Here is a 22953-nt window from a genome sequence, read left to right on the forward strand (position 1 = left end):
AAATTCAAGACCATTTCTATCCTTGTAACCATGGTAACTTCACACAAAGTACACACATCGTCTGCATTGGTACTGGGGAGGCGTCCCACTGGACTTTATCTCTAATGATAGTCAGGACATTCTCTCTTATTAGTTTTTCTGACAGAAACATACCGTATCTCATCTGAACAGGAGGTTCTGTAGACCAGGGCCAAGACCAGGACCAGGACCAGGACCAGGACCAAAACCAGGACCAAGACCAGGGCCAAGACCAAGACCAAGGCCAAGACCAAGACCAGGACCAAGACCAAGACCAGGACCAAGACCAGGGCCAAGACCAGGGCCAAGACCAGGACCAAGACCAAGACCAGGACCAAGACCAGGGCCAAGACCAGGGCCAGGACCAAGACCAGGGCCAAGACCAGGGCCAAGACCAGGGCCAAGACCAAGACCAAGACCAGGACCAAGACCAGGGCCAAGGCCAGGACCAAGATCAAGACCAGGACCAAGACCAAGACCAAGACCAGGGCCAAGACCAAGACCAGGACCAAGACCAGGGCCAAGACCAAGACCAGGGCCAAGACCAAGACCAGGACCAAGACCAGGGCTAAGACCAAGACCAAGACCAGGGCTATGTCTGTTAAATCACGCAGTTGTAATTCCTTCCACTTATGAGTTTAGTTTTTAATTTTCGATTTCTCAACAATTATCAGAAGCAGTGACACACCAGTCACCAGAAGGAGTAAATGTTTAAGAACAGCGCTGTGTTTTGAGTTTAGTACAAATCTGATAGAGGTTGGGAACGCATTTCAATGCATACATGGAATTCATTTTATGAACCCAGTATGTCCTGTTTGAGGTCTAAAATGGATCCTGTCACCCAAGAGTTGGTTAAACCATAAGTTTACAATTTCAAACATGTTTCTAGATCCTTACATTAAAACACGACTTGTAGCTAAAGTACAACTCATTTCTTAACAAATATGGAGCTTTTGTGAAGAAAAATATCCTTAAAGTATTTTAACAATAATCAACTATTGTATCACCAACAAATATAATGTAAAATACTGAAAGACAATTGGTTAAAATGAAAGACGATAAAAGATGAGTAGTTATCAGTGAGAGCTAATTTGAAACTACAAATTTTAATTTAATACAATATTTTTGACTTGACTTAGTTTTTATGTTTAGAATGAAATTTGGAAAAGCAAATTTCCAAATTAGGTTTTGAGATTTGCTAATTTTCAAAGCTAAAATTACTCTGACTATCTGCCATGTGATTCGTTTGGTTTCTGTCTGTGTTGAAAACCAATTAAACATTCTAAATACACACAAACTCTGAGAAAACCGAGCAAGATTAATGATCTTCTCATTTATCTTGGAGAAGAAAGCTTTCTTCTCCAAGATAAATTAAATTATGCATATCGATATGCATAAATTGTGCTCAATACAAACAACACCAAAAACATTTTAATTTTACTGTTTAATTTGGTTATGTAATTATATGGTGTTGTGGAAAAAAAATAATTAGAGCACCGTTAGATGAAATCACTCAGTCAGGTTTATTTTGTATATAAAGCACAACACATAGTTTATAAGGTGATCAATAATAAAGTGGTTCTGAATGACAGCGATACCAGGCAGAGTGAACACAATGGTTTTACACCAAGGATCCAAAACAGAGACAGTCTGGTTCCCCTGCAGCTGCAGGAAAACAGCTTTCAACATTCTCTGTGTGTGTGTGTGTGTGTGTGTGTGTGTGTGTGTGTGTGTGTGTGTGTGTGTGTGTGTGTGTGTGTGTGTGTGTGTGTGTGTGTGTGTGTGCGTTTGTTTGTAATACCTTGTGGGGACGATTTTCCTGACATATACTACGTTGTGGGGACCAATTGCTCCTCGTGGGGACCGGAGCCTGGTCCCCACGAGGGGAAACCCTGTTTTTGGGTCAGGGGTCAGAGTTAGGGCTAAGGTATGAATTGAGTTTTGGTTAGGGTTAGGTATGTGATGGTTAGGGTTAGGAAAAGGGTAAAGGTAAGGCTTAGTCTGTAGAAATGAATGGAAGTCAATGGAAAGTCCCCACAAAGATAGCAACACAAACATGTGTGTGTGTGTGTGTGTGTGTGTGTGTGTGTGTGTGGGTGTGTGTGTGTGTGTGTGTGTGTGTGGTGTGTGTGTGTGCGTGCGCGCGCATGTGTCTGTAACCCAAACAGGTTCTTTTGGTGAGAGTTCACAAGCACATAACATAACATGATCAGCAGATGTTAACTTTTAGTATTTTTCAACCACAATGGTCTTTGTTCCTGCTTCAGCTTTATTATTTGTCAGTTCATCCTAAACTAAATGTACAAAAATAGTTGTGGTTTTTTCAAAAAGTTGAAAAAAAATAAGCCATATTCAGTCCAGACCTGATGATTACACCACAATCATGCAAAGCCAATCATAATTTACCATTACCACTAATGCTGTATTAACCTACATTTTACCCAATGAATTCAGATTCTACTCTGAGAGCATGGCTGGATATAAATATGCCTGAAGCCACAGTCAATCTGATTATCGTCACAGTCAGTTTTCTGACTGGACTGTGAATCCATATGCTGGTTAGTAAAAATGAACAAATTCATCCCACACAGGCGTAATCTGAGCAAACTGCATAATGTAGCCTCACTTTCAACTTTTAAAGGATGAATGAAGGATGAACTTCATTCATCCTTTGAATGAAGTTCAAAGGATGGACCTTAGCTTTCGAAGGGCTCTGCTTCATTCTTTCAGACATTTTTTCTCAAAACATTGATCATCTTGATATCCCATCACTTTTTATTGATCTATCACTAGCTCCTTATTGATCTTTAATTTGTCAACTCCAAAGCTAGGTACATTATATAACCTCCTCTAGTTTATCCATCTAAGATTGTCATCAAAGATTCAGTTGGCCAGGATGTTCTACGCAAACATGAGCCCAAACTCGTGATGTTTGGGCTGCATTTTAATAGAACAGCACTGGACCAAAAGAATCATTTTTAACTAGAAGATTTGCATTTTGAACAGAAACAGTCAAAGGACCAGATTCTGTTTAATTTTCAATTCTGCAGGAAGTTTGCCTCCCCCCACACCCACTCAACATCCTCCTGAAAAAGCCAAATCCACATGTGATCATCACAAGGTTGGACCTAAATTCAAATATTACACATTGGTCTTATGATCATTACATAACTAATTGTAAATGGCTCATTGTAAAAAAATGAAGTTCAAAGGATGGACCAAATTTGATTGGAATGAGAGGAAATACTAAATATCACAAGGTGACATTTTCTCAATTTGTCATGAAACAACCAGAGATTTTAATGTTTCTTGTGAGACATTGATTGTGACAAATCATCAATAACTAAATGGCTCTGAATTTAAGGAAAAATGTTACAATTCCAGCTTTTTTCACAAATGGAAATCTGAAAAGTGCAGCATGCAGATGTATTCACTGTTTTTACTCCGTCACCCCTAAAAAAACAATTTAATATAGACTATTAGTGTACAGTTTTATCTTAATATACACACAGCTGGTCTGTGAAAACCTCAAATTCCCTTTAGAGAACAAACAATGAGGTGAAAATCAAGAACCACACCGGACAGGCCAGTTAATCCATCATAACTTAATCCATCGCCTAAAATTGGAATGTCAAGATCCGTGTTTTTGTGTGTTTATTTTTGAGTTTTTCCTGTATAGTCCTGTTCCTGTGAGTCTCGGTCCTGTCCTCCCCGTTGATTGCTCCCCATGTGTGTCTCATTTCCCCTGATTACCCGTGTGTATTTAATCCCACCTGTGTCTGTGTTCGTGGTTGGATCCTTGTCGTAGTCAGTGTCGTTTGTTTCACGTCTTGTGTTCGCTCCAGTAGAACTGTTAAGTCCTGGATAGCGTTAGCTCTCGTTTCCAGTCCTGTGTGTCAGTTGCTACCGGTATTTGGCTGTGTGCCTGTCTCTCTGCCGTGCTGCCTGTTGTTGGATTGTTTCGAGCATCATCTTTATTAAAACCGTCATATTCGTACATCCTGGGTCCGCCTGCGTCATCTCCTCACCACCTCAACCACACCTCATGACATGGAAAGATTGCAGCACAACTCCAAACCTGCCAAGAGCTGGCCTGGCCGTCTGCCTTCACGGACCACCAGGCAAGGAGCAAATTAATCAGAGAAGTTTCAAACAGACTTGATAACTCTGAAGGAGCCAAACAGATATATTGGCAAACCTAAACTATGCAATTATTTGTGAACTCATGAGAAAATTGCCAAAATATTCACTGCCACAAACCATTTAAAGTTTTAATCAAGGATTTTAAACCTAGATCTATTTGGTAATTTGTGGCAGAGGTTGAAAGCCTACTGAGTCAGGGGTGGACATCAACACCACATTTAAGATTTGTATTTGTGACCCCAGTCTTCACCCATCTCTCACTGTGACCCAACCTGCAGACTGACCACAGGAACAGACTTTCCCTGACTGCGAGTCAGGGAAAGTCTGCTTCCCCGAGAGTCAAAGAAGCAGTTATACAAATTACACTGGACAGTAAAACAATAGAATGAATAGATAATATGTTAGATATCTTGTATTTTTAAAAGCTGTTCTTTCAGTTACTCTGTTCACATTACTATATTCTCCAGAAAGTCTAAGGAAAGTGAATGAGAACACCCACTGATCATTGTCTTGGATGAGAGGATAAGTGCAGTAACTAAGTCAGTTCTGGACTTAGTTCTGGTCTGTGGCTCAGCAGGCTCATTAGACTCAGGGACAAGAGAGGACAGACAGTTCTGACCCGTCTCTCTCTCTGGGCTCTGACTGTGAGCGTACATGTGATGCTCTGCAGCAGCCATATAATTTGTGCATCTGAAATAATGCAGCATGAAGCACACTGACACCATGACCCACTTCTGACTGCAAATACCAAAGGAAGTGTTGGTGCAGGATTATCAATACAGAATGGGTAATGGGTCAGTCAGAGCAATGCCACCATCTGTAATGACGGCACTAATAGCAAATCCATAACAAAACAGACTTGGATATAGTTATTCAGGTTCATATTGTTGTTTTCTTCTCTGTAAGATATAAAGTAACCAAGAGAGTTAGGCTTAAAAATAACTAAACATTTGATAAAATGTTTTAATACAGAAACGTTTTGACTTTCACAGTCAGTCACTGACGCTCCATGAGAAGTGGACTACAGAATGAATCTGACTGTTCAGAGTCCTGCATATTAATGATGTCCAACCCTCCATGAGAAGTGCAGCTTGGAGAGGATTGTGAAGTAAAAACCCAATCAGGGATTCTGGTAGGATTCACATGACAAGGCCTGCAGCTGCTTCAACACTGGTGGTTCCAGAATATCTGGCTCCGTCTGGCCTTTACTGCTGGAATCCTTCTGTTCAGCTCCTATGGAAGCTGCAGCCTTTACAAAGTGCATCATAATGTCTGACTATAGACATTATGATGTCAATATATTAGTTCATCTCTTTTCAACAAACAAAGCTCTCGGATATGGCAATCTGGGTTCTCTAATGGTAATATGTATTCATTTGTTGATATCACAAATGTATAAATATTTGTTTTATTTTAAACTTCAAACACATCCTTTCATCTAAGGTTTCTAATAATGTGTTAATTTTTCAACATTTCAGTAAAAAAAATAATGATGATTATTACAATAACTTAATGCTCTGCGAAAGATTTTAAAAATAAATGTCAATCTATAAATGTTTTAAAATGTACCACACACAAACACCTTCATCAGCAAGTATTTGGTCTAAAACAGTTTTGTGATTGCGGTACAGTTATGAATTTTTAAATTATTGTGGATATATTACCAATAATTGTTACTTTCTAAACATTTTTGGCCTGGGCAGGAGTTACAGTTGTGAACTTTCCATAGAAAAACTGTTGAAATATGGCTCTAAGTGAAATGAAAAGATATTCAGCAGGGCAGGATACTAAAATTACTTCCATTTCCAAACTGTTTACACAAGAAAATACAAAAAGGCAATATTATTTTCTAAGATGGACTGAGTATGTCTGTAACTTATGTTGGGCAGCCGTCTCATTATTACCTAACCACAGACCCAGACAGAAAGGTCTCTTCAGTAATCGGATGTCCATGAGGCTGTAACTGCTCAACAAGCTCATCTTTCCAGCTTTCCCTTTTTATTTCAGCCAAACAAACTCTTACAGCAGAACTTAGCTTCCTGCTAATCCTGGTTATGCAACTGAATCAGCAAATGTTCTGAAAACTAATAGAACCAGCTTCCCTAAAGTAAATGAGCAATTTAAGTTTAATCAGTCTGGGTGTTATGATGTAACATGGTTCAAAGTCTTATCGAATTTGCTTGATTTTTGAATTACGATTCATCTTGAGCCAAACAGTTTTGTAATAATTTTCGTTGCAGCCACAATCTCACAGCTGTGTACAAGCAACCAAAGGCTGAAATCTGCTGCAATGTTCGAAGAGGTCATAAGGTCATCATTTCTGACATGCTGTGTCTCTTAACCAACTGAATGTATTTTTAATCTGTGATGTAAATTCTCTATGAATGATGGTGGACAAACAATGAAATAGTGGTTAAAATCCTTCGGCTCATTTGTCTCCAACTTGTCTGAGAACTTTAGCTGAAATACTGGGACTTATTTTATGTACAGAACATTTGTCATGTAAACCTTTTCAAACAACTGATTGAATTAGTTCAACCACTGTGCTGTATTTGTCTTTTACAACAACCATGGTACAGCTGGAATAGAAACATTTGTTTAATGGACATCAGATTCACTAGAAGCTATGAAAACGGTAGGAAACATATCGGCTGATAATTAAAACTCTGTGAAGGTTCTCAGAACAACTTCTTTCAAGATTCTTTCTAGAAAATACTTTTATGTTCACAGGAAGCCAGATACTAACATTTTAATCAGCTACAGTTTCAAAACAGTTTAAATTTTATATCATTGTTTCTGCTGTGTTAATTAATTAATGACTTAATTCCTGAATGAAAAACATGTGTGATGGTTAAATTGTGAATCTGGTGAATAAACCTTAAAAATAAACAGAAGAGTTGGTTGGCAGAAGGGAAAATGACTTAAATAAAACAAAACCTACAGACCATGACACTATATATATATCATATTGTTGGAAGGTTTTGATCTGATGTGTGGCACTGCCATAGATCAGGCCTACTGTCAGAATTTCAATAAGATCTATAAACAATTAACATCTGTCCCACGTCTGTGATGAACCTGAAACAGTCTGATCTGCTGCAGCTCCGTGATGCTGCTGCAGGCTACAGCTGACGGTGAAGGCCCTGCCAGCATCCTGCCATCGTCTTGCAGCATCACTGCAGCATCCTCTGAAATGATGGTCAGTAATGTGTGCTAATTCACCGCGCAGGAGGAACAACCATGCAGGACTGTACACATTACAGCCGATATTTACTTGCATCCGGGCTAATTTAAGGCCCAGGCAGCTGGTGTCAGTTACTACAGCCTGCATTTACAGATATCGTTACTGAAAACACGCGAACATGGAAAGAGCATCGATGCCGTGTGTGGAAACCCCCAGGACCAGAGGCAGGACGGTCCCCAGCATCGTTAACGGGTCTGCCGGTGTAGGCCAGCCGCCGATGTGTACAATAAATCACCGCTACGCAGATAAATAACACGTTTCTAAGGTCGTGTTGCCATGCATGTCGCTGGAAACTACCTAAATATTTTCTGTCCAAGCACAATGTCAAAAAATAACATTTCCGGCGCTAACAGTGAATCAGTCTCCAACCAGCAGGCCCGCTAGTCCGACTAACTCCCACTTCCGACCGACGATGATAAAACAAACAACACGCAGAAAAACCCGCCGCTTCCACCGACTCACCTCAGAGGGAATGCTCAGTGTGAAATCCTAATACATATGAAGCAACGTCCATGCCATCTTCATTTTTCACTAATGTGATTATCTGAAACGGCCTTCCACGGCGGTGTGTGGATGAGCAGCAGCCTACAATGAAGCGGTGATGGCCGGTGGTGATGATGCTGGAGCCCCGCCCTCCTCCGCATGCAGCCAGAATGAGCTCACTGCTTCTCAGCTTCTCCAGCTGGTGGATTTAACAAGTCCAGTCCTCCTTCAGAGCATCATCACTCTGAAAAAAGAACAGAGTATAATCATCCTACTTTATTTCAGCAAATTCAGAAAGTGAAACTCATAAATTTCATAAATTAATCTATTGACTATTTATTATTACTATGAACGAAATACAACATTCAGTTTCCCAGAATATTAGAAAATACATTAAACTCATGCTGCATCCAAACATACAAATGGAAAGTTTAGTGGAAGGTAAAAGTATAGTCAAAAACTATGCCCCTAGCTTAGAAGTGTTTTTGAAACCATGTTTTTGGAAACATCTTTTTATTTAAAAAAAATGTATACAAATGTTGGGTCAGGGGTCGGCTTCTTGTGAAGACCAGCCCAGGTGGGCCCCATATCACTACACCACTTTAGAACAAACATGACAGTTATTATGCATGGAAACTTATTTCAGAACTAATTTGCCTGGATTATTAAAAACAAGTCAAACTGTTAAGAGGAGGAACAGAATAATATTTCTTGGTTAGAAAAGTTTTGAAACTTACTGAAATCCGTATCCTGCATTTAGTTTTATTATTAAATAAAATGATGTTGCTTCCAGTCAGAAGAGACATGTTGGTCATATTAAAATGTTACTTTCAAACTAAATCGGTCAGAGGGATGAATAATTCTTAGACTTCACTTCAGCCAATATTTAATGAAAATGAATAAAAGGAAAGTGGCTTCACTGGAACAGACGAAGCATCAATTCATTTCCTGCTCTTGTTGTTTCGGGAATTATTTTAATTAAACCCAAAAAATGTAATAATGTTTAATACTGAGTTTTTCTTTTCTCCCTCTTTGCCTCAGGTTAACTGAACAACATTTGTTTTCTATTATTTTTCTCCTTGTGATGAAGCCCAGAGTTAGAGCGGCTCAGGCTGAGCTTAGGCAGCAGTTCTACTTACTGATCAGGTTTTTTTTTATTATTATTATTCTTTTATATTTTTTCTACTGCTACTCTTTACAATGCTCTAAAGTTCTTTTCACTTCCCTACAGATTGCTTATTTTCTGCTTTTTGTCACATTTCTTTCTTCTAGATTTTTCCTTTTTTTTTCAGATTTATGGGAGGCTATTTCAGTGTCAAGTTTTTTTTGGGCTCTTCAAACACCTCGGCTTCTGGCCAAACTTGAAAAAGGCTTGCTCCCATCAAAGAGACGCAGGAACAACTCATCTCAGTGTCATCTTTTTATTTCTCTTTTCTTTTGTCTTTAAATCACTTCACTTTTCAATACAAGACCACCATGATTTGTTTGAGTGGTCAGAGTAGACACACCAAGCAGGTTGAAAACCTACAAACAAATGAACCAAAATTACTTGCAGATTATAGTGAACAAAATACATTTCCAAACAATATTAATTTACCTTTAAGTTATCAGCGAATAAACAAACAAACTACATTCCAAACATAAACACATTACATTAACAAGACTGATTAGGTTTTCTGAATGCAGGTCAGGGCCGTGCAGAGACCACTAAAGGGGCAGGTGCTCAAAAAAAGGGCCCATCTAACCGCATTCTAGGTCAGAATATTAACAAAGCCATTCAGCTTTCAGAGTTTAATAAACAATGATAAATTACAAAATTGTGAAATATACAATCAAAGCTAAGGAAAATCTCTATACAGAGCATACAACTATGCATATGTAAGATATTTTATTAGTAATTTCTTTCTGCAGGTCTATTTTGTTATAGGAAAGTATTGCAATATTCAAACCCAGAATTTAGCAAGATATGTAAATCAGAGCTGGTGGTTTAGCTCTGATTTACATATTTTGTCTTTACAGAATTACACTATTAATAATATAAACAAGGGCACAATGCAACCTTTTAGTGACTGTAATCTATAAAACAGAGCTGCCTGTTTGCTGCAGTGGAGATGAAGATGGTCCATGAATGAAGGATGGATGAAGATAATAAACACGTTTTATTATTATAAAACACAGCAAACTAATGGTGGTAGACGGCCGCACTGGATTAACTCGGGGAATCTCATCTGTCCGTGTATCAATCAACTCCTAACCTCTTCTTTGTTCTGTCACAATTATCGATTTTTTAAATTTTTATTATGCTCCAAACTTTGCGAGGACTGACCCCCCCAGCTCACCCGCTGCCTCACACACCGAGCCAGCAGCGTCACCTTTCCATTCATACTTCATGACAGTCACTCCCACATCGACACGCCCACCACCAGGTGTCAAAGCCGCTGCTCCTGTCATATCAATAATTACTTATTTCATTCATTTTGCTCTTATAGAGCCTCAGTGAAAACGTGTTTATTATTATTAACGCTTTGGTGCAAAAAACTGATTGAAAATCGATTTATTTACTGCATGTTTATGTCTGTTAAAGCTCACATGGAACGGCACAGAAAGCAGCCCTCCATTCAGACACGAACACAACAGAGACACAATCAGATGACTTATTACCCCGCGATAATAACTCAATAGTCCATGGAAAAACCTTATAAGCTTGTATTAAAGCAGAAAGTACGGCTTCCACAGTAAAAAAGGCTTATAATATCAATTATGCCGCATGAACTGATCAGTAGATTATTGCGAGGGAACGCAAAAGTTTTGCGAGGGAACGCAAAACCTTTTGCGAGGGAACGCAAAAGTCTTTGCGAGGGAACGCAAAAGTATTGCGAGGGAACGTAAAACCTTTTGCGAGGGAACGCAAAAGTTTTGCGAGGGAACGCAAAAGTATTGCGAGGGAACGCAAAAGTATTGCGAGGGAACGTAAAACCTTTTGCGAGGGAACGCAAAAGTTTTGCGAGGGAACGCAAAAGTATTGCGAGGGAACGTAAAACCTTTTGCGAGGGAACGCAAAAGTTTTGCGAGGGAACGCAAAAGAAAAAAAATTCCCCATGTCCCCTGGGGGGCTCCGTAGTGATGGGCTACCTGAAGCCAGGCTTTCGAGGCGTGTATCGAGTGGAAAGAGGGCGTGTCCGATGAAGCCCCGCTTCGAGGCTTGTGTCGTCTTGCTGAAAACCACGTGACTAGCAACAAGCGATGCCTCGCATTGCATGGGTCACATGACTGCTTCATTTTGCGTGTCGGTTTTCAAAATAAAAGCGTGATGAGCCGTGCTGCTTCATGGCATGGGTTATTGAATTTGATCGCGCATCAAAGGAGTATTTGTCTTCAGCAGTGGCAGAAATAAAATAAACCTTTTTTAGTTCATGTGTATTAACGATTTTGATGATGGCACTCATCAAAATGTAATGTTTGTTACCGGTTTTCTCAACTGTTGATATGGTATATTTTGTGACTTTATATTTGTGTGTTTTGTTTTTTTTATTATGTAAAGCACTTTGAAACTGCATTGTTGCTGAAAGGTGCTACACAAATAAACTTGATTGACATGGAGCCAGCAAGAAGAAAACATCTGACATCTGGGGATACTTTGAGATGATCCTCACAAGATTCATAATATAATAGAATAGAATAGAAGTACTTTATTCATCCCAACAGGGAAATTACTGTGCAGTTGCAGCATACACATACACACAGATCAAATTACAATATGAAAAATAAAATAAAAATAAGATAAATGCATAAAATATAAAATGTAAGATGTAAGATTCTGTACAGTATGAACAGTGAAAATTAATAATCTGTACAGTCTGTACAAAAGTGCTTTGTAAACAATCTGTACAATATCGATTAATGAGCAGATATGTACAAAGGTAACTTAACGTTTGTTATATAAGGTGATAGCCTGTGGCAGGAAAGATTTCCTGTATCCTGTCCCTGCGACAACGGAGCTGAAGCAGTCTGTGTGAGAAAGTGCTCCTCTGTCTATCAACTGTGTGATGGAGAGGGTGCAGCTTGTTGGCCATAATGGACAACAGCTTCTTCAACGTTCTCCTCTCCACCACATTTTCCAGGGTCTCCAATTGCAGTCCCATTACAGAGCCAGCTTTCCTGATGACCCCATTCAGTCTTTTAGAGTCGCTGGCTCTGATGCTGCTACCCCAACACACAACAGCAAAGAAAATGGCACCAGCAACAATGCTGTTGTATAACATCTCCAACATCTTGCTGCACACATTAAAGGATCTAAGCTTCCTTAGGAAATAGAGTCTGCTCATCCCCTTCTTGTACACAGCATCAGTATTGGATGTCCAGTCCAGTCTGTTGCCGATCACCACTCCCAAATATTTATAGTCCTCCACCTCCTCCACCACCTCTCCCTTAATCCTCAGTGGCTGTGAAGGCGTCTTCCTCCTCCTGAAGTCGATCACCATCTCTCTGGTCTTACTGATGTTAAGCTTCAGGTGATTCCTTTCAGACCACTCCACAAAGTCATCCACCAGTGTCCTGTACTCCCCCTCCTCTCCACCTCTCACACACCCGACAATCGCCGAGTCATCAGAAAACTTCTGTAGATGACATGACTCAGAATTGTACTGAAAATCAGTGGTGTACAGAGTAAAGAGAAAAGGAGAGAGCACAGTTCCCTGTGGAGCTCCGACATCACTGACCACCCCACCAGACAAGACACTGCCCAGATGGACAAACTGTGGCCTGCCAGTCAGGTAGTCAATAACCCAGGAGATCACAGAGTCGCCAACACCCATCCCCCGCAGCTTCTCACCCAATAGCAGAGGCTGGACAGTGTTGAAGGCACTCGAGAAATCAAAAAATGTGATTCTCACCGTGTCTCCTCCACCATCCAGGTGCATATGGGCTCGTTGCAGCAGGAAGATGACAGCATCATCAACTCCTAAGTGCGGCTGGTAGGCAAATAAATAAAAAGAATTAACCCCTTCACCTCCAAAATTCACACCTTCCTTAAATTTCCAATATTTCTTTGTTCTGCAAAGATATATCAGTCTTGAACAGCAGAAACAGACTTAAAGTTGTTGGAAGAGTAAAATTCTGGCCTGATGAGTCAAAATATAGGGAATCGGAGAGTCAACTAGGAAGCCAAGAAAAAGAGAATTTTTGAAGAATTTTAGTTTTTCAGGAAACAAATCAAAACTCAAAGAGTACTGTCTGCCCCAACAAGCACTGCACTCCGAAAACACTAAAACAAATGTCTATTGTCAAGTCAGTCAATGACAAAACATCTACTGACAGTCAACATACACCAGGATTGGCTACAAATCATTTTAATGACTAAAAAAGATTAGTTAAGTAGGATTTTATTGACTCTTGTTACTAAACATGAGTTTGACAAAAACTTTGTGACAAAATTGCATTTACTAATTTTTTTAAGTATGTCTATCTGAGTGACAAGGCTGTCACAGTTTCAACAACAGATGTCACTATAGTGAGAAATCAATGAACCACCGAGTAATGAACCTTTGGGCAAAGCAATGGGCTGGGAAGCTTCACTGCTTCATGAGGCTTCATTTGGCCATCACTATCTGAAGGGATGATTCAGAACACAGGTGTGCCAGTAACTTTATAGGTTTCTGATGGGCCTGAGAAGGGATGGGTGTGCTTGATTTCCTGTGAGGTGCGTGCCAGTTGGGTGGAGATGGTAATGCACTCACAAATACACCATTTACTGTTTTAACTTGACATTCAGAAAGCAATGCTATGAAAGTTAGCGCCACCCAAAGGTCAGTAGGAGAACTGTGGATGACATCCGGAGCCATTCCATCCTCAAACCCAGGATCTGATACATGAATCCAGAATCAACAGCGAGTTCAATTACTGACAAAAACTCCAAGTTCTCTCTGGCTGTTTTGGTCAGGTTTGTATTTATTTAAAATAATCTATAAAGCTGAAGAATCTACTGTATAAACTGCAATTTATTCAAAAGCACATTTAACAAGGTTACCTTTATTATTTTACTTTCTAGTATTTTAAACTATTGAGTACAACCTAGAAATGATACATAACTCAGTTATTTAAATGATACAAATATTTGAATATTTTGGGGGCAGAACAGCTTTCAGTGATTGAAAGAATATTTTGTGAAAATGTTAAATGTACTTGTACAGCGACTTCATATGTACAGCGATTTGTCACTGAATCATTGACCCCAGGGATCTCCAGCCTGTGGATCTTAATAAGTCAGGCTTAAAATGATAAACAGTAAAACTGTTTTAAATATAGACATGATAACAAATGTTGTTTTTAGCTGTTTTTAGATTTTCCATAACAGAATGGTACAAAAGATAAAAATTATATTGTTTTACCATTATTGTCATTAAGTTGGAAAATGTTTTTTTTTTCTTTTTCATTTTCCTTAAATTTATACATTCCACTGAAGAAAGCACCATCTTTTCTGCAAATATTTCATGCTATTCTTTATTTAAAAACCTAAAAACAAAAATAAAATGTGGCTTCTTTTAAGAACAACAGATTTCCTGTAGTAGATATTTACAAAAAAAACTTATGTAGGTTGTGTTTTTTTAAAAGGTTATGGGACATTTGTGGATCTAAGCATGTTTTATTTCGCTGGACTGGGGAAAAATATGATTATAAATAAACAAATAAACAACACAACCCAGAACAAAACACAACAGACTGAGCTGCTTGTGTTGCTGACCAACACAAATATTACTTTTTAAGACTGTAAACTCTTACTTGTTGTTGCTCTAGAAGGTAATTACTGTGAACAGCTCCACATAGTATTTTGACATTTCGACATCTTCTTTTATCATGAGCAGTGATTTGGCTGTGACATTATTTCTCAAGTCAGAGTGCATAATTAATGCATCTACTGATTTATAGCACTGAAGTAAATCAAGCTCTCAGTCAGAACAGCAGCAGCAGCATTCTGGATCATTAGTCCTTTTGGCTTCATCTGTTTGTGATCTACAGCTTTTGTTGGAACAGCTTGCAGCTGAATGTGAATCAATCAATCAATCAAATTTTATTTGTATAGCACATTTCAGCAGCAAGGCATTTCAAGGTGCTTTACATAGTTAAAAAACTAAATAAAAACAGCATGTGACATTGAATAAACAGTAAAAAAGAGAAAGAGATTTTGGGGGGGAAAAAAGAAAAAAAAAACGATTAAAAAAAAAAAGTTACGGAATTTAAGCTCCTGTCGTCTCCGGACTCCGCTGTCCGTTTAACGCGGTTTATCCAGGCCCCGTCGCCTGACAGGACAAGGTCTCCAACCTTGGAGCACCAGGCTCCGTCCACCTGTCATGCGAATTTTTGCACTAGGACTTCGCGGTCCTATTTTTGTGCAGTATTTTTACCTGTTAGCGTCTAGAATTTACAGGGTTTTTCTGTTACTTTTGTTACAGAATTTAAAGCTCAGTGCCTCATCTGAGGCCGTGGTCTTGAGCCAGAAAAGGAAGCAGTCCTGGAGGAATTTAAGGATCTCCGGATCAAAAATGCAGCAGATTTATAGTTGATTGGTTCTGCAGAGAAGAGGAGCTGTCCCTGGATGTGACCTCCAATTATAACAATACCTTATATTAGCAACTAAAACAATTCAGGTTAGTTAACTAAAGAGTTAAAAATGTTGTGATGATAAACCAAAGAAGCATCACAGATTTGAATAATGCCATGAGTGATTCCTTACACTGCCTTCAGTAATGGAGACAATTTATCCTGGATTACTTTTTTTTTAATCCAGGAGTTTTATGGATTTTCATGCCCTCATGGCAGCAGTAACTTCTTAGGAAAGTGGTTATGTCCCGTAGGAAGCAGCGGGTCCTCAAAAAGTAGTATTTGTTGGAAAAATGGGACAAATAGGTGCTTAATGGTTAATGCTAAAACACACACAAACAAACACACTTTCAAAGAATAAAGCCAAATAATTCTCCTCCTCCGGTCCTCAATACACTTGTTACCCTCTCAAGTCACGCCCTCCACTGATTCCCCTAATTTAAATAGTTTCAACCCCCATTGATAAGAGAAGTCCATTCACATCGCTGCATCTCTCCCCTCCTCACCCCAACACTCACACACGCACCGTGGCATTTATATACTACTACTGCTCAGATCGCTCAGCATTTAGGCATATGTCTCTTCAGAGGATCTTTTTTCTTCTATCAAACTAAAGATCAGAAGACTGAAGATGACAACGAACAGGATAAAAAGCAGCGCAGCGGTTTGCGTATCAAACGGACTCACTCAGAAGTCCAAAGAAGTGGAGGAACGGGGCCACTGGGGGACCAAGACGGAGTTCATCCTCACCGTGATGGGGGCAATTATCGGCCCTGGAAATATTTGGAGGTTTCCATACTTGTGCTACAAGAACGGAGGGGGTGAGCGCTTTTACGCACAAGTGGCGCTCCGGCCTTCTGGCTCTTCAGCAGCCTCTGTCTCCTTACCGCTGTCACTTTTTGTTTTGTTTTCTACAGGCGTGTTTTTCATCCCATACATCGTGTTCATATTTACGTGTGGAATACCCCTGTTCTTTCTTGAAACTGCGTTAGGGCAGTACACCAGCCAGGGGGGAATCACATGCTGGCGGAAGATTTGTCCGCTTTTTCAAGGTGAAACACGCGGAACTATTTTCATGTTTCTTTAAACGTCTCACTGAAATGTTGAAACTTAAGACTGTTTAACTCGTACAGACATCATGGACACAGCAAGGCTTTACTTTTCAAAAAGATCAGTCTTTGATTAATTTTTAGTCTTTTCATAGCAATTTCAGTGAATTATCAGCAAATATGAGCGAAACTTTAGGGCATCAAATCTCTCAGCGGTTCTTGGCTGTAAGGACAGCTGCCAGGGCGGCACTGGAAAACTTTCTTTATTTTTATGTCATATGTTTATTGTGCCTTGAACAAGTTTGCATTGAAGGAAGTTTCTCTTGCTTGCTGGTGACTGGAAGAGTTGGCTGCCTGATTTCTGCTGGAAAAAACTCAGATAATTACTTGAATTTTATTTGCAAAACAAAAATCTTACTTCCTTAAACAAATGTTAAATATTTTGAAGGAGAATGCTGATAGTTTCCTTTGACCACATTTTAAAGTATCTCAATAAACATTAAACTGTTGTTTGATGTCTCCAACAGACAGACAGTTAAAGGCTGGAACTAATCCTGTTCAAATGTTAGAAGCTGCTGTAATAAGGCATATTGGAACATTTTCAGTTTTAATGGGGATTATGTTGTTTGACATGATAAAGTAATTTGTCTTGCTTAATCGGGTTTGCATTATTTTCTAAGTGTTTTATTAAAATGATATTAAAAAGCTGAGAAAACTTTGATTGAACCAGAATCATTTCTTGTCTTTCCCTCCTCAGGCATCGGTTATGCCAGTCACCTTATCATCGCATTCAGCGCCACTTCATACATCATAATCCTTGCTTGGGCGTTTTTTTACCTGTTCTCCTCCTTCAGCTCAGACCTGCCATGGGCTTCATGTGGAAACTCCTGGAACTCAGGTAGTTCCTGTGATGCTGCTTATATCCAGATCAAAGTATGAAATGCTGTAAAACCTATTTTGTATTTTAAAAAGTATAAAGCTTCATGTAGTTTTCTGTGTAAAATGAGCATTCTGGTGTGTTTTTATGTTGTCACATTAGACTCATGCTTCGACAGCCGTCTGAATCTGAGCCTGGAATCACGACTGAACACTACGCTCCCCGTTGTAGAGTTCTGGGAGTAAGCATGAGTTCACAGTTTATTTTATATTTCACTCATTTATATTCTGGTTTATCTCTTTATTCAGTAATCCCCATCTCCCATTGTCCTGTTTTCTGCAGCTCCTACCGTCTTTCAACTTTTATTTTATTCGTAAACCATTTTTGTCCTTGAACTTTTCCATAGTTTGTTAAAACTATTAGCTTCAAAGTCTGTTGAAGATTAAAGGGGGGTTTTACGTAAAATCAGCTTTTCTGAGCTGAGCCATATGTATCATGTTATAATGTTGTTTTAAAACTATACAGTTGTGTTGAATTTTAAAGCCTAATTCAGTCATAGAGACAGATTAAAAGTCAATGACTTGCTAAACTCAGTTTATAATGACAACTGGTATAAAGTTGTCTATCTATTCAAGCTCATTGGATTGTATCACATTAGCTTCGCAGCAATCCCACCTACTGATCAAGCATATGGCGACAGTGGAGAGGAAGGCTGGGGGACAGTTGGTGTCCTCCAACCGAACCAGGCTCACTAAGAGCGGACACAACCGACTAACACTGACAGAACAGACGGCAGAAACAGAGAAAAAGTTCATTTTGTTTTCTTACTTTTCAACATTTGTCCTAATCTTTCATTCTCACCCCATCCGCCACCTCTCTGACCAGACATCGAGTTCTAAAGATCTCCGGTGGGATCGAGGAGGTGGGTGGCCTGAGGTGGGAACTGGTGCTGTGCCTCATCCTGAGCTGGATCATCTGCTATTTCTGTGTCTGGAAAGGAATCAAGTCAACAGGAAAGGTCTGACACTTCAGAGATCAGCATTATTTTTTACATATCAGTGTGTGTATTTGTGTGTGTACTTAATATGACAGAAACAAGCAGGTTGTGTCCTTGTTACTTTCTTTCATCTATGTTGTACAACAGTTCCCGTTTGACATTTGATTTCATATAATTTTTGTTTTCTGTGATCTGTAAAATATATGAAACATCTTTTCTTTTCTTTCTTTTCCCACACAGGCAGCGTACTTCACAGCCACCTTCCCTTATGTCATGCTGTTTATCCTGCTGATACGAGGCGTGACCCTCCCAGGAGCTCTGGATGGGATCATTTATTATCTCTACCCTGACATCTCTCGCCTCTCAGATCCCCAGGTAAAAATATATATCCAACGCTTATGTCACACTTATTGAGAGCGATGTTCAAAGAAGGCACGGATTAATGTTTGTTCACTTTCTCCAGGTCTGGATGGATGCTGGTACTCAGATCTTCTTCTCCTATGCAATCAGCCTTGGTTTCCTCACTTCTCTTGGGAGTTACAACTCCTTCAACAATAACTGTTACAGGTAAGTTCAATAAATGTGTCTTAAAACTGTATTCAACTCCTGAACATTCACACATTAATATGAACCACAAATGTGGGATTTCATAAACTCACACACAACAGTGTGTGATTGGGAACCTGAATGAAAACAATACATTAAACATCAGTGAACAAGCAGCAGCAGCATCAAGAATAAAAAAAATTCCCCAGTCATATCAGACGTAATGTTTGGTAGAGGTTAAAAGCAATATGCCAATATTTGAAGATTATATAAAGTCCTGTTTGATCCATCATGCAGTAAAATGTAAAAATGTAGATTCTGATATAACTGCAAAAGTACCAAGACATTTCCATCCAGTTAATCTGACCAGCTAAGCTAAGAGCAGCCATGATGAAGGAATACTGAGCTCAGGTGGAGGAATATACACAACTATTACCCATGTGCTCCATGAATTTAGTCTTTTATGAAGGAGATGGTGGAAGGAAGCCACAGTTAGAAGGAAAACTATCGACATTCTGCCACAAGTCACGAAGCACAAACTTCAAAAACATTAATACATGAACCAAAATGTTAACTTTATGCCCTGCATGAAAATGCTCTGAAGCAGAGAATTATCACTGGCCCCCTGAACACACCGTCGCCATGGTTATTTGAAGATCATTAATTATCTTTGACAATAGAGCCCAACAGTGAGGGCCAATTTACAGAATTAGGAAGTCAGAAAAATATCTGCTTTTCAGGTTGATTTGCTGTGAACAGAAATGGTTAAGTATTACTTTTGACTGAGTTTGACAAGAACCAATTAGTGATGTCTAGACTGCAGGGTCACTGCATCCCTACAGCTGGGGCAACTTTGGAATGTTACCTGGCTGCAAATGTCAGGATGTGTCCAGATCTGGTCAAAAACAGCAAAACCAGTGAACAATGGCTGCTTGTTCTTGTTCTAGCGTTGTGCAAACTGTGTGGCTTCATATTAAACTCCCAGACCGACTAATTTACAAAGCAAAACAGAACTGAACAATGTAAACAAGAACAGGTTGTGGGTTTGTGTACAGAATTAAAGTTTGGTTTTATTGTGTTACTATAAGTGTTTTGTTACCTACATATTTTACATAAAAACTTTAATGTACATCTTTTTTTCCCATGCAGGGACTGTTTCTACTTGTGCCTGCTGAACAGCGCCACCAGCGTTGTGGCTGGCTTTGCCATTTTCTCCGTTTTGGGCTTCATGACGTTCGAACAAGGCGTGGACATTTCTGAAGTAGCAACATCAGGTTCTTACTTTGCATGATATTAGATATATATTTTTTCACACACAGCTCTTAAGTAAATGTAGCATACAAATAGCATTATGTTAATTTTGACAAATTATTTTGTTTTGATGGATTGAGTCACTGATGCAGTTTATTTAAATTGGCATGTTTAAATAACTGAAGATGCTTATTTTAAAATGCCTTGTTTAAATATGGTTTTGAATATACTCCAGGCCTCTGATCCATTTTCTTCACCCATTTTGTATATTTATAATTTTATTTGTTTTTAAAATAACATTTCTAGGCCCTGGGTTGGCATTCATTGTGTATCCGCGTGCTGTGGCCATGATGCCGATGCCTCAGGTGTGGTCCGTGTGTTTCTTCCTCATGATCATTCTGCTTGGACTAGACAGCCAGGTAGCAAGACTCAAGTCATATAAATAAATGTATGAATACATTGATAAGTGTAATAACTTTTTCCCCCTAATCATTTCATTCCAGTTTGTTGGTATAGAGTGTGTGATGACGTCTCTGGTCGATCATTTCCCTTCTTACCTGCATCAAGGCTACAGGCGGGAGCTGCTTCTGCTTCTTATGTCCTGCATCTTCTGCATGTTTGGATTCTTACTTGTTACTGAGGTTTGGACATATTAATAAGGACAGAGTGGGAGAGAATAAAATGTTCAAATGTTTTACATTTTTATTTTGGCTTTGTACATTTACATGTTTGTGCTAACTAAAATGTTATTTTTAATTAAAAGCTTAATGACATTTCATGTGCAGGGTGGGATTTACCTGCTGCAGCTGTTGGATCACCACGTCTGCAGCGGCTCCACCCTGCTGATCCTCTCGTTCTGCCAGTCTGTTAGCATTGGCTGGGTCTATGGTGAGTCACCTGGATTTATTTTACTGTTCTTGATTTTGGCAAATGCATACCCACAATTATGCCAAGAAGCTTTTTATTATTTATGATTATTATTATTATTACTATTATCATCATCATCTGAACTGTGTCAATCACTGCAGTGCCTTTAACCAACAGGTGCAGACCGTTTCAACGACAACATCAAGGAGATGATTGGCTATCATCCATTTCCTTTCATGAAGTACTGCTGGCAGTACATCACTCCTCTGGTTTGCTTTGTAAGTAAAATAAATCACTGACATCATGTCTGACATTGTGTATGTTAATTAATATAAAGATGTCAACAGGCTGTTATGTCGATTCGTCAATCATTTTCAATCATCAATCAAGTTTATTTGTATGGAACATTTCAGCAACAAGGCAGTTCAAAGTGTTTTACATCATGGAAACATAAAAACACCATAAACGCATCATACTGTCAACAATGTCAAAAATAATTTGATCAATAAAATCATCAATATACATGTATGTTGATCAATGTTTGTTTTATTATAGTTCAAACGCAACTAATCATGAAGGGTTTTAATTCTATAAAATAAATGTTACTAAAGCATCAATACTTTATTTTTAAGATGATCTGAGTATCCAGAAACATTTCATTAATAACAAATGACCTCCTGGGGGATAAATATGTTTGCCTAGAGTATTAATATGTCTGTTCAAAATAGGAAAAGTAAGAGAGCATCCTCTTCTACTGGTCCACTTAAATGACTAAATCAAATTACAAACCAACGCAGAACTCCTTCATCATTCCAGCCCCAAAACCTAAACCCCAAGAAAACCTGTGAGATCAAAACAATTATGTTCAACTGTTCAAACATCTTTTACGAATTGTAGGCTTCAGCTTGTGGTATTTGATGTTTTCATAAATCTCATCTGTCTTGTGTCTTCACAGGGAACCTTCATCTTCTCGATTATCAAATATACTCCACTGAAGTTCAGTAACTCCTACGTTTATCCGCTATGGGCAAATGTCCTGGGATGGTTTTTTGCCACAGTTTCTCTTTCGCTCATCCCTCTGTTTGTGCTTTTCAAATTGATCAAAGGCCGAGGCACACTCCGACAGGTGAGCACGAGTTCAGCCAAAGCTTAACAGATACAAACAAGTAGGATTATTTGAAAAATCAACACAAGATTGGGATAGCCAGCTAAAATTTAACAAGAGACACACACATATGAAATAAGCTATGCTTATTGTTCATACATCACCCCTAAAAGGCTCTGAAGACAAATCTTCACGTTGCTTTTCACGTCTCTTTCCTCAGCGTTTCCTATCGCTCTGTAAGCCCGTCGCTACCTTGGACCAAATACGCAGCACTTCCACACCGGAGAGCGACAGCAGCGCTCCGTACACAGAGCTCAAACCTCTGACCCAGACGGCCGGACTCACTGAGGTAGAACCAACAAACTGCTCAGCCAACAGGCTGACCGTCTACTAGCAGAGATCCAGGTCTGAGTCACCGAATGTTCAGACAACAAAATCCTTCGAACCAAAGCCGGAGAATGACCCATCCAGGTCCACGGTCTATCTTCAGCCATCTCTAAAACAAAGTGTATTTTTTGTATATATTTTCATACATCTATTTTTATGTATATTCATATATATCATCATTGGAGCTGGTTTGCTGTACATGAACAAGAAGAACAAAGATGTAACCAAACAAAGCAGATTATAAGGGACATTAGGTGTAAATATCCAGTCAAATACGGATTATAGATTTTGCTATTTTAATTATGATTATGCATATCAGCTTTGAACAGTAAATACTTCACATTTAAACAGCTTTATTAGGAGAAGTTTAGTACAAACCTGTATAATTGA

General features: G+C 39.1%; 1 protein-coding gene across 1 annotated transcript; it reads left to right on the forward strand.

Moving 5' to 3' along the window:
• The first annotated feature begins 16060 nt into the window (after window positions 1–16060).
• Window positions 16061–22587, forward strand: LOC106933679 (sodium- and chloride-dependent GABA transporter 2-like). Its single transcript, XM_088012176.1, has 14 exons — window positions 16061–16305; window positions 16402–16536; window positions 17291–17431; window positions 17573–17651; window positions 18296–18428; window positions 18648–18782; window positions 18871–18974; window positions 20103–20227; window positions 20511–20623; window positions 20708–20845; window positions 20990–21092; window positions 21249–21349; window positions 22027–22197; window positions 22397–22587. Exons 1-14 carry the CDS (start codon window positions 16116–16118, stop codon window positions 22568–22570), a joined length of 1842 nt encoding a protein of 613 aa, XP_087868302.1. The 5' UTR covers window positions 16061–16115; the 3' UTR covers window positions 22571–22587.
• The last annotated feature ends 366 nt before the right edge of the window (window positions 22588–22953 follow it).

Source organism: Poecilia mexicana, unplaced genomic scaffold, assembly GCF_051168715.1.
Source record: "Poecilia mexicana isolate PSO_F unplaced genomic scaffold, ASM5116871v1 scaffold_14, whole genome shotgun sequence".
In the NCBI taxonomy this organism is placed as follows: domain Eukaryota; kingdom Metazoa; phylum Chordata; class Actinopteri; order Cyprinodontiformes; family Poeciliidae; genus Poecilia; species Poecilia mexicana.

Coding starts and splice junctions, on each gene's coding strand:
- LOC106933679 (XM_088012176.1), top strand. CDS start 16,116: ATGACAACGAACAGGATAAAAAGCAGCGCAGCGGTTTGCGTATCAAAC. Junction 16,306..16,401: donor GTGCTACAAGAACGGAGGGG/GTGAGCGCTTTT, acceptor TGTTTTCTACAG/GCGTGTTTTTCATCCCATAC. Junction 22,198..22,396: donor GCCGAGGCACACTCCGACAG/GTGAGCACGAGT, acceptor CTCTTTCCTCAG/CGTTTCCTATCGCTCTGTAA.